A 17954-nucleotide genomic window follows, 5' to 3' on the forward strand; every position below is an offset into this window, starting at 1 on the left:
ATATTTGTAATTTCGAAAGTTACTGGAAGGCGGCTCTAAAGGTGCACCTTAAGATACACACTGGAGAGAACCTGATCACGTGTGAGATATGCGGGAAATCAGTCTCGAGTAAAGCTTATCTGCAGATCCATATGCGTATACATTCTGGCGAGAAACCACACGTTTGCGAAGTATGTGGCAAAGCCTTCAGCGTTCGAAAATATCTGATTGTACATTTGAGAACGCATACAGGTGAAAGACCGTATGAATGTAAGGTATGTCAGAAAAGGTTCACGCAGCAGGGTTCACTGAATTCGCATATGAAGTCGCATAACGAAAGGAAGTGAACCAAAAAGAGATGTGTGTTTGTATAAGATTACTGGCAGGTATTGTATTTTGAGAACAAGAGATACATGTACCAATCTCTGAGGTTTTTGGTACGTAGAATGGTAAAGAGCATGAGGCATTTGATTAGAGGATATATTGCTGTAGAAAATTAGGTATGTTAGGTGCTATGAGATCTTTGTGTGCTGATTGTCATTATGAATTTTAAAACTTAAATTAAGGATGAAAAATATTTTAATTGTTTTTTATCTAATTTATTTTCGTATGTTTAGAACAGAATTATTTTTAGAAACTGTGATTAAAAAGGATTTTACTAAAAATCTTTCTAAATATATTGTTATTAACATTATAGAAAAGTTTAATATGACAGTCAACACGCTATTAGGACAAATTTTTGTAATAGCTATTTTTTATTCAAGACCAACCTGTACTTTCCAAATCTTTTTTACAAAAAAAAATCACAGTAAGATATTTATAATCGTGGCGAAATATTTCTCCACTGAAAACAAGTGTAAGTGCAAATACTAAATACTCCAAATATAAATCTATTATGCTAATGTTAGAGGATAACGATAAAACCGTTGATAAATTGTATCAAGCATTATTGCAATGAGGATCAATTAAGTTAGGAATTGATTAAATTGAACATATTTGAATTAGAAAAATAGAATATCAGAAGATTCTGTAGCAAATAAGCTTTTGATAGCAATATTTGAGTATATATATATATGTAACAATAAAAAATTGTTGTTACCAACGAAAAGTAATAGTACTGTAGAATCTCGCAATTTAAAATGTGCCATAATATTCAAAAATCTTTAATTTCAAAAATGACATTATATAAACCTAATCCCAATCTACTTTGCATATATACGTCTTTCTTTTTTTCCAATAACGAGATTATTCTTGGCCTAACTTAGTGATAAAATACAACAAATTGCAATAAATATGCAATTAGCAATATCAAAGAAAACGCGAATATAACAGAAGTGTAATTACTGAAAGTATAAATACCACATGCAAGACCAGTTTGTATTTAAGAGTTATAAAACACTATACTTAATATTTATAAAAAAAAGGATCAGAGACATTAATTATATTGTAATTAGGAGATTGTATATTTTACTAACATAATTTTACGAATTATATCTTAACACTCGTGGATGTCTTATCTTTGTATTAAGTGCAAAACTTTTAATACATTCATATAACTTTCCATGTAAATACACATTCTCGAAGCTAACAACGTACATGTGCAAATAAGTGAATACTTATTTCTTTATTTCGATAAATTTATTTTTTTTTTGTATACTATACGTGATATATGTACTTTATGTTCATTTTTTATGTTTTTATTTTGTAAACGAGTATTTTAAGATGTATACGAGAAGTAAGTGCAAAGAGAAATAAGAATTATACACAGAAGATTAAGAACAATATTCTGTTATTATTTATTTCATATAATTTTTAAGAATGAAGTATGCAATAGTCACTAATTTTTCCTCGAAATGTATGAATATCATTTTTGTAAAAATCACAGATGTGTAAATTTTTACTTTCGTTAATTTTATTAAGGGTTGAAATATATTTGTATTTATCACAAATATTTTTTTTAAAAACTGTAAACTTTTTTCAAAAAGGGAGAATAACGAACGAAATATAAATGATTTTTATTCAATCATACGAAAAACAATTTTAATTTACCATAAAAAATTACATATTCTGTATATTCATACGAGCAACGGAATACAAGAATATTTTATCCTTGTAATAACTGTTATTAATCGAAGAACGAATTTCATTCCATTTCATAAATATATTCGAATACTTTCATTTTATAAATACGCTATTAACAGTATTACGGTCTTATATAAAACAAGTCCCCGAAACACACGAAATATAAAACATACAAGAGCCGAACGAAGAAGAAAGAAGAGAAGAAAACGTAAAAAGTAATTCGAAGCCTAACACCACAATATTCCTACTATACATCCAGTGTATTCTGTCAGATGTAAATCAACCTAAATGTTTATTAATAAAATACCAGTTCCTCTCATAAAATCGAAATTGCCGCTAGATCTAAACTAATAAAGTAAAAATCGCTATTGACGACACTCTTTTTTTCATTTTCTTCGCAGGTCACTGTCGAACTCGAGGATCGAACCAACAACTCAACAACAAGTGATTACGGAAAGATCGATAATTTTATATTCAGTCATAAAAGAAGAGGACGATTATTCAACGTACCAATGTGAAAATACATTGCCAAAAATTCGTTGCGCAAAGATTGAAAGTCTGACCAGAAACGATTCAAACGGCGAAGAAGAATCCAAAGAAACAATGAAAGAGGAAGCGGTCTCCGATATTAAGCATCCTGATGCCTTGGCACAGACGTTCTATCAGTGTGATATGTGTAAAAAGCTTTTCAGGTCAAAGAATCTTTACGAAGGCCATCGAGTGTCTCACAGCGACGCTCGACCTTATCAGTGTGATATCTGCGAGAAATCCTTCAAGAGGACCAATACACTAGCCGTCCATAGAAGAATCCACACTCGAGAGAGGAATTTCGTGTGCGACGTGTGCGGGCACGCGTTTGTCCAAGCTTTCCAATTGACTACTCATCAGAGGCGCCATTTCGACAAGTATACAAGATACTGCGAAGTATGCAAGAAAGGATTCTTCACGAACGCCGAATTACACGGTCACATGAACGTGAAACACGGAGCTAAAGAACACGTTTGTGACTCTTGCAATAAGTCTTTCCCGAATAATCATACTTTGGTGAAGCATCTGAAGGTTCACGATCCGAATTTCAAGCCTGTGAAGCACCAGTGTGAATTCTGTGGCAAGACGTTTGTTTATAAGAATTCTTTGGTGTTCCACGTAAAGTCCCATATGGGTGAAAATAAATACGATTGTCATCTTTGCGGTAAATCAGTATCTTCTAAAGGATCTCTTCAGGATCATCTTCGACTTCATAGCGGGGAAAAATTGTTGATCTGTGATGTCTGCGGCAAAGCTTTTCGCAAGAGAAGCACCCTGGTTGTTCACAAAAGAACTCATACCGGAGAGAAACCGTATACTTGTGACACGTGTGGAAAATCGTTCACGCAGCACTCGACGTTGGTTATTCACAAACGATATCACACAGGACAGAGACCGTACCAGTGCGAGATTTGCAGCAAATCGTTCGTTTCCAGGTCGTCGTTGAACGCTCACAACAAAGTGCACACGGTGAACGTTGCTGTGGACCAAATGGAGTGATCTTTAAAACTTTGAAAGTTTCTAAAAAATTAGTGACAATAAAAGATAACGTTTTTACAAAAAGAGTCACAGAAAATGAACTTTTGGTTTAAAGGGATATTTTCCAGGTTTTCCGAAGAAAGGTTGAAATTTTAAACGCTACTTTCATACCTGATGATACATTTATCATACTTGAAATTTTTCATTGCATATTATCGATTCTAATTCTCAAGTGCGATGAATTAAAGACGTAATTGTATGAAAAGGAATGTTCATTGGTGCCAAAGTTATAAGTTGCACAACATCAATTATATTTTTGTACCTCTCCTTTTTTTTTTTTTTTGTTTCTAATCTGCCGAGAATACCTTTTTAATTTCATCATTCGGGTAATGTATCGAAACATATCACTTTCGTATATTATATTTCCTACAGTATTATGTTAATTTACGTTATGATATTGTACATAACGAATTTAGAATAAGAGAGTCTGTGGGCAAAGTGCAAGCAACTCTCGGCCGATCTCTAAAAAATTTGTAAATCGATCATGTGGAACATGGTATTTTTTCAAGTTAATTAAGACATACTATTGCATGTACAATTTTGTTAAATAAAACAACTATTTGACATCGTCCAAACAAGATCGCTTTTATTATTAGAAACGCAATTTCGAAATACCATATTCGCAACTTATTGTTTCTTTTCACACAACTCACTTACGTGTAACTAACTTTAATAATGCGATTGTCTACGACTTGTTAATCTATTCAGGGACTTCACATTGAAAGCAAACCGTAGAGCGTGCTGGATATCTCTTCCAGGTATACGATTTGAGAAAACGCGTTCCGGGCGCGGAAAGACTCCGACTATTCAACGAGGACATCTGATACTGATGTGTCCCTTCGAATTTTTATATTTCAGATACAACCAGTTATCCTTCTCCGAAGAGTATTACCCGATGGCGATGTTGACGAAGCTCGACCTGGTGAAGAAGGACGCGAATCCAGAGAGTTCGACGCCTGCTAAATGCGCGGACGCGGCTGGTGGCAACAACGCGACCATTCTGCCGATAAACCAGGAGCAAAACTTTATCAAGCAAGAAGTGAATGACGAGGACGATGAAGAGGATCTGCCATTGGCTTATCATTGCAAACTGTGTGGCGTGTTTTTTGCCTCTCAGGCGCTGTTGGACAGTCACGAGATCGAGCACAAGGGTAAACGCAAGAACACTTGTGCCCAGTGTGGAAGAGTCTTTAGAACGTATGTAAATCTACGTAAACACATGAAGAAGCATACAGGTCGCAAGGGTGGACGCAAAGCGAGCAGTACTTCAACAGTAGCCAATCGTTCGACCACGCTAAAAGTAAAGAAAGAGAAACCAGAGTTGGAGTTCCTGTGTAAAACGTGCAACAAGGTATTCCGACATAAGAGTAATTACCAGAAGCATCTAATGCGACACACGGTTGGCGATCTAACTTGCAAGCACTGCCCTAAGAAGTTCCGTCTGTTCCGTGATCTGACCAGGCACGAGAAGACTCACTTCTATCCCAGCTATATGTGCAAAGAATGCGACTACGAGACTACCGTATTAGCAGCATTGAGCATTCACATGTTGCGACACACGGATAAAGCGGACCTTCCTTTTAAATGCAACGACTGTGACAAACGTTTCCGTAAAGCGATAGATCTACAGGAGCATTACAATATACATTCTGGCGACAAGCCTTTCGTTTGTCAGTTATGTGGTAGTGCCTTCTACCTGAGACGACAACTCTCTGCTCACTGCAGACGTATGCATCCTGAAATGAAGGCTAATAAAGTAACCAGCACGGCCTGTGACATTTGCGGCCGTGTCTTGGCTACCAAAAGATCCTTGTTCCGTCACAAGGAGAGCCACAATCCTACGAAACTGTATTTGTGCGATTATTGTGGCAAAAGTCTTAGCAGCGCCGAGCATTTGAAGAAACACAGACGCATCCATACTGGCGAAAAACCATATGTCTGTGACATCTGTGGTAAAGGTTTCACCGATTCAGAGAATCTCAGAATGCACAGGAGGGTGCATACTGGTGAAAAACCGTATAAGTGTGACCAGTGTCCAAAAGCATTTTCTCAGAGATCCACGTTGACTATACATAGGCGAGGTCATACTGGAGAACGACCGTACGTGTGCCAGATCTGCAACCGTGGCTTCTCATGCCAGGGAAACTTAACAGCTCACCAGAAGTCGACCTGCGTTTAAATTTGAGTGCCTTCTTCGTCGAGGGTAGAACTTTGAAAGAAGTGCAGCCACTCTCGGTACCATCGTGTCGTCGTCATCGAGATTGGTCACTTTGTTGGTGCTGACATCACGAAAACTGTAACTCGTTGACGACCGTGCAGCTTGTCGTAGTCGATGACGAACCAAATGTGCATGGCCGTGTGGACTAGCTTCGACCAACGAAGAATGAAAGAAACTGATCAAATTTTTGTTTCTTTTTGTTTTAACGATTTATCATATTCTTTTTTCAATTGACTACTATACAATTGTGACTGAAATTATATTATTTGCTCGTTCAATTATTATGTTCGATGTTTCTTGCAGTTTCTTTCGCTCATTTTGTTTGTCGTTTTAATAAGCTGATAGCGAGTTCTTTATTGAGAGATAGTGTTATTTTATCGAACAAGTTTTATTTCGTTTACGCGTTCCGATTCGCTGTGTAACGAGTCGAAGGAATTCGTGGTTTACAGCAGACAATTCGAGGCAATTCAATTACGAGAGTATACCGACTGCAAGTTCCATGTTAGTATAAATATTGATACTCGTTATTATATGTTTAATAAAAGAACAATAATTCATTGAAAATTAAAAAATTGTGCGTAACGACTTTCCGATCCGATCGACCAACGTCTTATGTCTTTCTTCGTTTCTCGCGAGTCAACGATTGTTTCCCTTTATATCCTCTTTAAAGAAAGAGAATTAGAGACACGTCCTGTGTATGTCATTACTAAAGAAACGACCAGCGATCTGGAAGATGTTTCGACGAACGATGCGAACACGTATAACATGTTGAAAAATCACGTTGTTGATTGCAGAACTCTCGGGGTCGTACAGTGGGACGCGAAATCCAAAGACTGCGGCGACCAGGCCATCAAGATCTTCGAATCAAGATCATCCATATCGTCAGAACCATCGCCAGAGCAAGTGAATCCTTCGTCTGATAGAAAAGATCATACCTCGAAGGAGCCAAATTACGTTACAAATTCTGACAACGATTCACTGACAAATTCATCTACAAAGAGGAGGAAGAATAAAAGATTCGAAGATCAAGAACAATACATCTGCTCCACCTGTAAGTTACATTTTGACAGACAAGGAGACTACAAGCGTCACATGATCAAGCACAGCGATCTTCGTCCTTACAAATGCGAAATCTGCGACAAGGCGTTTAAACGTTCCTCAGAGGTGTCCAACCACACTCAGATCCACCGTGGTATCGAATACGCGTGCGAAGTATGCGGTTTCACCACGATAAATAAATTCTCATTAAGAATGCATCATCGTCGAGTTCACCAGCGTGATTTTCGTTATCGTTGTGATCAATGTGACAAGGGTTTCATGTCTAATTACGATCTGGAGGACCACAAGGCCAGTCATCTAGGCAGAAAGACCTTCATCTGCGAATTCTGTGGCAACGCCTACTCCCAAAAATCCTACTTGGTAGCACACAAACGGGTAATTCATAGAATTCAAAAAAGCGCGCCGAAGGAGTTCCAGTGCAGTATCTGCAACAAGAGTTTCGCTACCGAGCAGAATCTTCGTAATCACGTTGGTCTACACTCGCAGATGTTCCTGTGCGCCCAGTGCGGTAAAAAATTCGCAACCAATCACGCTTTGAAGCTTCACGGTCGAAAACACACAGGGGAGAGACCTTACGAGTGTATGGTTTGCTCGAAATCTTTCGCCAGGTCGGCCGCGCTCAGAGTGCATAAATTAACACACACGGGCGAGAGGCCGTACGTGTGTGATCTGTGCGGGCAGAGCTTTACTCAAAGAAGTAGTATGATGGTGCATCGACGAAAACACCCCGGAAGTCATCCTCCGCCTCCTCCTCTACTTCTTAGCAGACTCGAGAGCGATGGACATAAGTTATAGCGTTTTCTGGGCATTGAAGATTGTTTGGTGGAAATTAGAATACACAGAAAGATGGAAAGTTGAGTGAATTTTGAAAAATTTGAATTATATCATGGAAGACATATGTGAAGACTTAAGATTTCGCTTTCAAGAGTTTGAACTCTTTGTTTACGTAACGCTTCGCAGTGCGCTTCTAAGTTTCTTCTTTCGTTTGCTATTCCAACATAGTAAATCTTACGGTATAACTACAGTCCCTTGTCATTGAAATAGGACCACATTTTATTAATTTCGCTGATATATACAATCTAAATTAATGAAGGTATTATGATGAAAGATCTGATAATGATATTTGTGTAGCTCCTCTTTTGCTTCCATTACAATATAAATTCTTTTCAATTTGTTTCGTATGCACTAACGTTTCATCAACATTTTACGTTATAAATTATGATTTAGTAAATATGTTTTACGAATTTATACAGAATTCTACAAGAAAGTTTGATCTGTGTCAATATTTTTGCTCGTCTCTGCAATTATTAACAATTTGGATATACAGAGACGGTCGTTTAACTGACATAGTTCATAAAGCGGAAATGAATTTGAGAAAAACGTGAAATTTCTGCAAGTGGTTCTAACTTGATGACTAGGAACTGTATTTCTCGTTCGCTTGACAAGTGGTGAAATTATTTATAATAACGGTACTTTTTATAATTGGATGAAAGCTGCTTTACCTAATGTCAAAGTTTTGCAGAGGGAGATTGTACGCCGTTCGTATTACAATATTCCTTTTCTGTTAAGCCTCTAGCGTTATTTTGTATCGTTAAGTCTCGAATTAGAAAATATATTGTGAAATATACGCAGGAGATAAACGAAGCTTTTACAGAACCGTATAAAAATGATAGTTCAAAAACCGACTGCAAGAACTGCTTTGTTAGCGATAAATATTCGAATTAGTTACTAATAAGACTTGAATATGTACATAAGATAATGTACTTAAACAAACGGTTTGTGTAAAATACAGTGAATGATAGAAGGATTACAGAGGGAGCAGTGCAAATACACGGCGGTATAGATCGTTAAATATGAATCGAGCCTTACGAATTTCATGATGATTTTGAAAAAACAGAATGAAAGAGAGGGAGAGAGAGAGAGAGAGAGAGAGAGAAAGCGAGAGAATGGGAGCGAGTTTAATAAACGTCGGTTGTTCTAGAAGCTGTGAATTTTACTGATGTAAGTAGTGATACTGAGTGTAAATTCACGATCAATCCGAAAACCGAATTGTTTCAGTGCAATGTTCGACGACATTCATTGCTTGTACTGAATTCTTTGTTCCTTTAATTAAATCCTTTTCAGAAATCGCTCGATCGTTCTCACTATGTGGTACATACTCACACCGTTGTTTTTATCCATATCACGCTCCTCACCATTTTCGTTTAAGACATATAGAACCCTGAAAGCTCAGAACACAGGGATCATGCGAATAAATGTGGCATCGAACTCGACGAAGACCAATCTGCAACTCTGATCCTCTCGATCCTCCTTCCTGTCTTTCTTATTTTTCCTTTGCCCCAAATTAGCATACTGGTCGCTTTCTTACGATTGACTAAACGAATGGATGTTTCAGGAGGTCTACGATCGCAGAAACGTCCCTGGGCCAGGGTAGAAATGATCGAGTGCAGTTCCAAGTTACTGTTCCAGCTTCCAGTCCCACGATACAGAATTCCATGTCCTTGAAAGATGAAATATATCACGACGAGAACAGTCAGACGACAGTTAGAGACATTGAAGACGAAGTTAACAATAGTAGTTCCACTTTAGGAAGAGGAGTAGTTGATGATTCGATCGTGGACACGGTGAAAACTGTTTTGGTGCCTGTTAGAAATCCAGTGACGAAGGAAATTAAGAATATATTGGTACCTGTTGAAGTAAGGGACGAGTCTGGATTAAACATAATCAAAAGTGTATTAATTCCTTTTTCAGCAGAGGATGGATCGATGTCTTACGAAATTAAAAAGGTCATGGTACCTATCAAGTCGGAATTGAGTTTATCGCCAAAAAAGAAAACTGAGAAAAAGACTTTATTAACAAATAAAACTAGAAGGAAGCAGGTGAATTGTAAAAAAAAAGAGAAGAAAAAAAACGAAGAGAAACAGGAGACGTCATTGGAAAAAAGGACGAGGAGCCCAGAAAGGAAAAAGGAGCCCAGGAAGAAACAAAAGAAAAAGAAAGTAGAAAAGAAAACAGAGAAAGTATTAGAGTTAGAACTGGACAGTATATCGACAGATGTATCCAAGGAAGAAGTGGATCAAATATTGGACACTTTAAAGAACATTTGCCCATTCTGTCAGAAGTGTTTCAGAGACGAGGACCAAATGCAAAAGCACGTCCTCAAGACACATAAGAAACCATATAGCTGCGACAAGTGTCATAAAGGCTACTTCTCCGACTTTGCTCTAGAAGAACACCAGAAAACACACGATGTGGTTCCGTTTTATCAGTGTTCCATCTGTCAGATGCAGTACAAAACCGCGACAGGATTAAAGAATCATCAGACCCGTGAACATAGTGACATAGATCCCAAATTTACGTGTTATTACTGTGAGAAGCGATTCAAATTAAAATTAGACCTAAACCTTCACATCCACAGATCGCACATGAACATAACTAACATTTGCAGATTCTGTGGCATGGCAGTGAAGAATATCGTGCATCACGAACTAAAACACGAAAAGAACAAGAAAACCAGTTATCTGCATCATTGCAGTATCTGTTCTAGGAAATTCAAAGCGTGGAACAGCTTGGAGAATCATTTATTAATGAAGCACAAAGCTCCTAAGGAAGGATTGGACATGTTAAGGACGCTGTGTGAAAAGAAATTTCAATCCAGAAATGATTTTTATCGTCATGTGCTTAACCAATCGGAGGCCAAGCAGCACAAGTGTGTCATTTGCGACAAAACATTTGCTTCTGAGTATAATCTTCGTAATCACGTCGCTCTACACTCGCATACTTACCTGTGTTCCCACTGTGGCAAGAATTTTACCACCAACTACTCGTTGAAGCTGCATCTTCGAAAACACACTGGAGAACGGCCGTATCAGTGTAAAATATGTTTAAAGACATTTGCCAGATCAACCTCGCTTAAACTACATACTTTAACTCACACTGGTGAAAGACCATATGTGTGTGATTTATGTAGTCAAAGTTTCACTCAGAGAGGAAGCATGATGACGCATCGTCGTAAGCATCCTGGAAGTCATCTGCCGCCTCCTCCTTTGATACTAAATAAACTCGAAAATAACGAACATTAATTTTTGTTAAGATGTCAGATATTATGCAGATTAAAATACTGAAAAATACAATTTTGTACAATACTTGATGTAAAGTTGATGGTGGAATTTTGGGATACAAATACTTTTTGATAAAAGGTGGAATTATGAAAGAATAGCCAAGATTAATTTCTTTTTTTTTCAGAATCTAGGAACGATGCTCGCTTAAATTCTAATAAATTGGATGTTTTCGTTGCAAGTCTTGGGAAATAAGCACTTTGTTTTCTGTTTATTGTTTGTTGCCTGTTTATTGAAAAGCATATTCGATCGCGATCAACTTACAAGATAAGCTATCGTCTATGTTGGCAATGAAAAATACAGTGAACAAAAATAGATCTAATTTATTCCAATTGCCAATAACATTTTTTTTAAATATTTTTATGAATTTTATAGTTTTAATATAATGTTAATATATTCTTTTGTTTCTTGTTAAAATATCTATGTGAAACACGAGACGAGTCTCTAGATATTGACTAACGGGAAGCGGTATATCTCACTTGAATTTAAGTGCAATAATTATACTAGAATTTAAGCAAGCATTATTATATTCATATTTTATTTCATCCGATTGCATTACACTTCAAAGTTCATTATTTCTTTTATCACTTAGATAATCGTGTTCATAAAGTGTCATCTCCATTCTTCATTTTTTAATGAATCTTGTTCACTTAAAACTTATCGCAGTTTTACAGTGAAGTAAAAAAGTTATTTCTCAAGGTGTTTTCGATTCGATGATTTTCAGAAAAAAGTTTCTACTATGCGTATTGATCCTATACGTGTTAATCCTTCTGTTATCAAAAAGTGCGTAAGACAAACTTCAACGTGACTGTTTTTTTTTATCAGACGAAATGTCAATTTGATGATTCGACTTAATGTCGATTTGACTTAATGATGTATATAGTTCATCGTAAAGAGGATAAATACTGTAAAATAAAAGAGTAAATAGGAAATGTAAAAAATCAGATCGTTAGAAAGTACAATACTTACGAAGAAAGGACGAAGAGAGCAAATAGAAGAGCAAAATGACGCATTGTTAAGCATTCATTTGTAAGTTCTACCGTGATTGTAAGAATGGATAAAGAATGAGCTTTACCTATCCAATTTAGATGTTTTTGAGAAATTATGAAATTTTGTTGATTTAAAATACGACGAACTGCAGGTTCACATTAATTTCATTATTAACATTCGAGGCGTTTATTGTTTGTACTGGATCATTTGTTCCTTTAATTAAATCCTTTTTAATAATTGTTAAACATTCGTTATATAATTCTTATTTGTCCATTTATCTTCCCAAACTAACATTTACAAGATCCACAGGAAAAATTTAATATAAATAAACAAGGTCGTCGATTGTTACAGACTTGAAACCGTATTTTGTAACCAGATCCACCCAATTTCTAAGTGTTTTTTGTTCTCGTTGTGCACCGTTGATTCTTTCCTGTGACTAACTGAACGAATCGGTGTTTCAGGAATTCACGGATGGCGGAAAAATCGAAGCCACCAAACCCGACGCAACAACTCGTTTTATTGTGTCGCAGAATCCCGGACCAAAAAAATATTAATCGAGTGCCTCTCGATCTAAAAGCTAATTCAATTTCCGAACGAAACGCGAAGAAACGTAGAAGATTTGTAAGAAGTTCTAAGAAAATGAATAAATCACGAACGTTGAAGAAAAGTGAAAGCAATTTAACTGATAGTACAACACAGAATGGAACGAACGTGGATTTAATTTCGAACGAGAATATTATGAGTACTAGCGATTGTTCAAATCTAGTTAACAGTGATTCATCGTTGATAGAAACGAATAACGATACGGTTGGAAAAATTCCAGATGATCAGAAAATAAATACGGTGAAACGAGCGTTGATTTCAGTTAAAAATCCGGTGACTAACGAGATTAAGAAAATGTTGGTGCCGACCGAGAGCACAAACACTGGCAGATTAAGCGTGATTAAAAATATTTTGATACCGGTTTATGATAAAAGTGGTGTTATATCGAACATGAAAAAGGTCGTGTTGCCTATCAAGCAAAAATCCAATTTATATGAAACGTCAAAGGAAAACAGTAAAATGTTAATAATTGATAATACAATGCAACAGATGGGAAATGTGCAAAAAGAGGACACGTCGACGATATCGATCGAAAACGAATTGAAAGGATTAGAAAACAGCAAAAATCCAGTGGCGCAAGTAGCATTAAATGAAAGTAGAGTACAATGTACTGAGTACATTAAAGATCAAAGTGAAATGGAGGAAGATAAACACGCAAAAGAGATCCTATTTGACTTTTTGAAGGGCGAAATAGAAGAGAAAAAGGAAAGACAAGGCGAGACAGAATCACAAAAGTTTCCCATCCTAGAAACATCAAATTCATCATTCATCAAATTTATTCTTGTGACAAATGTAACAAATGGTATCCATCGAAATTGCTCCTGGAAAAGCACAAGATAACTCACGAAGACTATCCGTATTTACAACGTCCTACATGCCATTTAAAATACAAGCGTAAAGCGAGACTAAAGTATCATCATATTCGCATGCACAGCAACGTGGAGCCAAAGTTTATGTGCGATCACTGCGGGAAACGTTTAAAATTGAAGATCGATTTGGTCGATCACATTGAAAAAACGCATCTAAACGCTCGTCACGTCTGTAAAATTTGTGGTAAAATTGTCGAGAACATCACGCACCATGAATGGCAGCACGACAAGACTGCGAAAAGAAACGCTTTCAAGTATAGTTGCGATGTTTGCCGTAAAAAATTCTCGATTCGTAACCACTTGGACAATCATCTGCTTATGCATAAGGATGGTTTCAAGTGCACTTTATGCGACGTTTTCTCTTCGCCGTATTCTCTTTCTAGTCACAAGATCATGAAACATAGACGTAGCTCGACGTGTACCATTTGCGAGAGATCATTCCCTAGTACGACCAATTTTTATCAACACGTGCTCACTCACGAAGGTATTAGACCTTATAAATGCGATATTTGTGGGGAAGATTTCACGCAGAGATCTAGTGTCTTGAGACATCGAAATACTCATCCTGGGCCTCTTCCTCCGTTTAGAGAAACCACGTTCATAGCAGATATTGCGAAGAATATATTGATGAGACTTTCTAACGCTTGAAACGTGAAATATCGTAATGTGACTACATTGTGGGTTTTATCGTAGAGAAATAACTTAAGAAAAATTCAACTAAAAGAAGACTACTGAGAGTATAGAAATGCTTGTGAAGAAATATACGCGAGAAACACTGTATAGAATCTTGTTCTATATGGTAATTAATGATAAATATGAACCACAAAAATTATTACATTTACGAATTGATTTTATCGCTTCATTCTAACGATGTTTATAGTAAGTCTATAGTAAGTGTTATTGAGACTGATTGTAATCGAAACGAATATTTTAACATTGTATAGAGAACACAACAGAAAGATTTGTTGACAAGCATGAATTTTAGAAGAAATTATGATAGATGCGTGCATTTAAAGCATGCTATGTTTTAATGCCCTTTATTGTTAATTGCTGTGAGACGTCACTTTATCTAAATAAAGTTAAGCTACCTAAAGTATTCACAGAAAACTTATTGTTTTTATAATAAAATCTACAGAAAATAATCTGTTATAAATGATTGAAACACATTTATAAAAAGATATCATTTTTAATTAATATTTTTAATTACAAACAATCAGTATATAAACACGATTTGTTGAACTTAATAAATAGCAAAATTTATTCATTATGTGTAGAAATGTAAAAGTGTTTCGAAAACTGATAGTTTCATGTATTTTATGTGAAAATACTGACATTTAAATATCACAGTTTATACAATAAAGTGTGTATTAAACGACGCAAAAGTAAGTTACATTTTTAATATATTTCAGATGTTAATCATGAACATATATTATACTCTATATTATATATTTATATTATAAATCGTTCCTATCGAAGAAAGCATCTCATCAAGTAGTATTCGTATATGAAATAATTTTTTACGAATATTCAAAACTTTACTTTGTAGATTGAAATATTCTCACTTCTTACATATACAATTATTTTTGTAAATAATATGAATAAACCACATATAATTCTCATGCACTGACACACAGACTATCCTTGTTTCAGAGAAGAACCTGTCCTACGACAGCAAAGAAACCCAGAAAGAAATTCGTCTTACTGTTTAATAGCGGCCGATAAGCCGTCAGGAAAAGGATCGACACAAACCACAACATCAAATCTCAAGCACACAGAATCAGAAAAAATAAAAGAATCGCAGCAACGCAATTCATCCACCGACTCGGAATACGATTCTGAAAATTCACGAAATGCCAGAAGAAATTCAAGAAAATCAAAAATAAATGTGCAAACATCCTCGCGGAAGAAAGAAGCCGAATCCATCGCTTCAAGGAAAGACGAAGTCGAAGTGGATCAAGTTCTGGATAAAATCAAAAACACTTGTCCCTTCTGTGAGAAGCATTTCGATAACGCAAAGAAAGTGGAGAACCACGTAACGTATGTTCACAGGAAACCGTATAAATGCGATATGTGCAAAAGGGCGTGTCACACAGCTCGAGCCTTAGAAGAACACAAGATGATCCATCGACCGGATTACTTCTTCGAATGCAAGATTTGCCACGTGAAATATAAAAGCGAAGACAGCTTAAAGAGGCATAATATGCGTACTCACAGCGATTACGAGTCGAAATACGTGTGTGAACACTGCGGTCGCAGCTACAAGCTGAAAATAGATCTGACGCATCACATGAAGAGATCACACGCTTCAGAATTGCAGATTTGTCGATTCTGCGGCAAGGAAGTGAAAAACGTGAAAGGCCACGAATGGAGGCATCAGAAACGTACGAAGGAAGTGAAATACGAGCATACTTGCCACTTGTGTCGCAAGAAGTTTCTTCACAGGAGTAGATTGGATAATCATTTGAGGCTCCACGAGAAAGGCTTCAAATGCGAAGAGTGTGGGAAAGAGTATCGCGGAACTCGTGAATTAATGAGTCACAGAAGATTCAAACATGGCCAGGCGAAGATTTTGACCTGTGTCTTGTGTCAGAAAGCGTTTCCTTCGAGCAGTAATTTTTATCAACACGTTTTGACGCATGCTGGAATTAGGCCTTATAAATGTGACGTTTGTGAAGAGGATTTCACGCAACGTTCTAGCCTATTGAGACACAGGAGGCATCATCCTGGACCGCTTCCGCCATTACACTCGACTCATCCGCAAATTGCTGAATTGGCTAGGAGTTATCTGCAGAAACTGCAGAATAACCAGATCGATAAAAGTTGCGTTTTGGACGCGAGATTATGATCGATTTGAAATCACGTTCTTCGTGAGTGGAGAATTGTGATTTTGTATGTTTGGTGTACTACAGGGAGGGGTGGTTTCTATATTTTGAGCAGTAATTAAAATTTTTAATATTGGTGATAGAGTTTATGCCAAGTGGTTAAGATGGTTGACCATTTGAGATTTTTCATTAAAAAACTAAGTGGCAACTGTGAGAATGAAAATTCTGATTTTTTGTAATTTTATGGAGATCCTATGGCATCTAGTAGGTAATTTCCAAAGAGGAAAATTGTTCAGTTATCTGATACCATGATATATTAGGTATCTTAATCTATATGTGATATTCTATAGACTAATATATGTGATGATATTCTTTTTTGTAAAAATATTACAATCAATTTTATTACACGTATCTTTTCTTTAAAGAAAAGCTGTAAATTACAAGCTATACTTTTTTTTACAACAGGTTTTTATAACAAACTACAACCATCATATATATATAAGGCAAATAATATTTTTTGAAACGACAGTTTATCTTAAGATGTTATTTTTATAAAAATGCTGAATTCCATTGTCAACAGCAATATATGTACATGTGCATAATTGTAATAAGTAGTCGCATTTATCATTTCTACTGATTACTAAGATCTGAAGATAGATAGATCATTTTTGTATATTTGTATATATTTAGATTACTATCTTTAAAAACAAAATCATAACTATTGTAAATTTTATAATGTTTGAAATATAAAAATAACTTATCCTACATAAGCTCCAATTTTTTTATATTTTTGTATTACTGAATAGGAAATAAAAAATTATTCATAGCACCAGACATTAAATGAGGTTGCAAAATTAAAATTGCTTGTGACTTGACGCATTAAACAATTATTATACTTACGTTTGACATTTTATCTTATTTTTAATATTATACATTTGTAATAAAAGAATTTTAATCGTTTCCTACATAGTATCGTTGGAAGAGAAAGATCTGTTAAATTTGTCAAGATCAAGTTATATTGTCGTACTTATAAAATTATATTAAACCAATATATATATATATATATATATATATATATATATATATATATATATATATATATATATATATATATATATATATATATATAGAAAACAACTGTTGCATATTTCCTAAAAATACCCCAATTTTGTAATATAATTGTACCATATGTAATGTACATGATTATTGTTATCTTGTTCTTCCATTATTTTCTACCAATTATTACACTAAAATAACTTAATACTCTTTCTTCTACAGAATAACTATACGTAAGTTGCGTAAAACACACAGTGACTATAATCGAAACACATACCAAAAAATCTTATACGCATTCGAGGCTTCTAGAGGAAGAGCATAACAAATTTTACTGAAATTACTGAAGTGACAAGTTTCTTAAAACGACTACTGATCTTATATACATACCAGGTGCATGCTCTCGTGCGCGGTTTAACAAAACTGAAAGAAACAGAACAAAACAAAAAATTATACGATCCTCTCACTCATCCAATCACAAGAGTGACTATCTTTATCGCAATCGACTGACTAGCTTTATGGTTTTTTAGGTACAATGCGCTAGATCCACTCGCCCCAACTTTTCTGATAGTAAAACTAGAAGATAATTACTTTC

At 35.6% G+C, this 17954-nt stretch overlaps 3 protein-coding genes across 5 annotated transcripts in view; all 3 read left to right on the top strand.

The window, feature by feature from the left end:
* Positions 1–12257, top strand: part of LOC126867874 (zinc finger protein 82-like) — a 28003-nt gene extending 15746 nt beyond the window's left edge. Inside the window, exons 5-6 of one of the 3 annotated variants that reach the window (XR_007690447.1) lie at positions 4486–6346; positions 6640–6787. Coding sequence is in view for 2 of the 3 variants with exons in the window: in XM_050622910.1 (XP_050478867.1) it covers positions 9300–10986 (1687 nt within the window). In the remaining variant the exon portion in view is untranslated. The other 2 variants (XM_050622910.1, XM_050622911.1) reach the window with 2 other exon arrangements.
* A 226-nt stretch (positions 12258–12483) lies between these two features.
* On the top strand, positions 12484–15344 carry LOC126867273 (zinc finger and SCAN domain-containing protein 26-like). The gene is made up of 3 exons (XM_050621541.1): positions 12484–13222; positions 13300–13968; positions 15135–15344. Exons 1-3 carry the CDS (start codon positions 12484–12486, stop codon positions 15191–15193), a joined length of 1467 nt encoding a protein of 488 aa, XP_050477498.1. The 3' UTR covers positions 15194–15344.
* Positions 15345–15552: 208 nt separating this feature from the next.
* Positions 15553–16329, top strand: LOC126867274 (zinc finger protein 436-like). Its single transcript, XM_050621542.1, has one exon. It carries the CDS (start codon positions 15553–15555, stop codon positions 16327–16329), a length of 777 nt encoding a protein of 258 aa, XP_050477499.1.
* Positions 16330–17954: the final 1625 nt, after the last annotated feature.

Source organism: Bombus huntii, chromosome 7 (assembly GCF_024542735.1).
Source record: "Bombus huntii isolate Logan2020A chromosome 7, iyBomHunt1.1, whole genome shotgun sequence".
Taxonomy (NCBI): Eukaryota; Metazoa; Arthropoda; class Insecta; order Hymenoptera; family Apidae; genus Bombus; species Bombus huntii.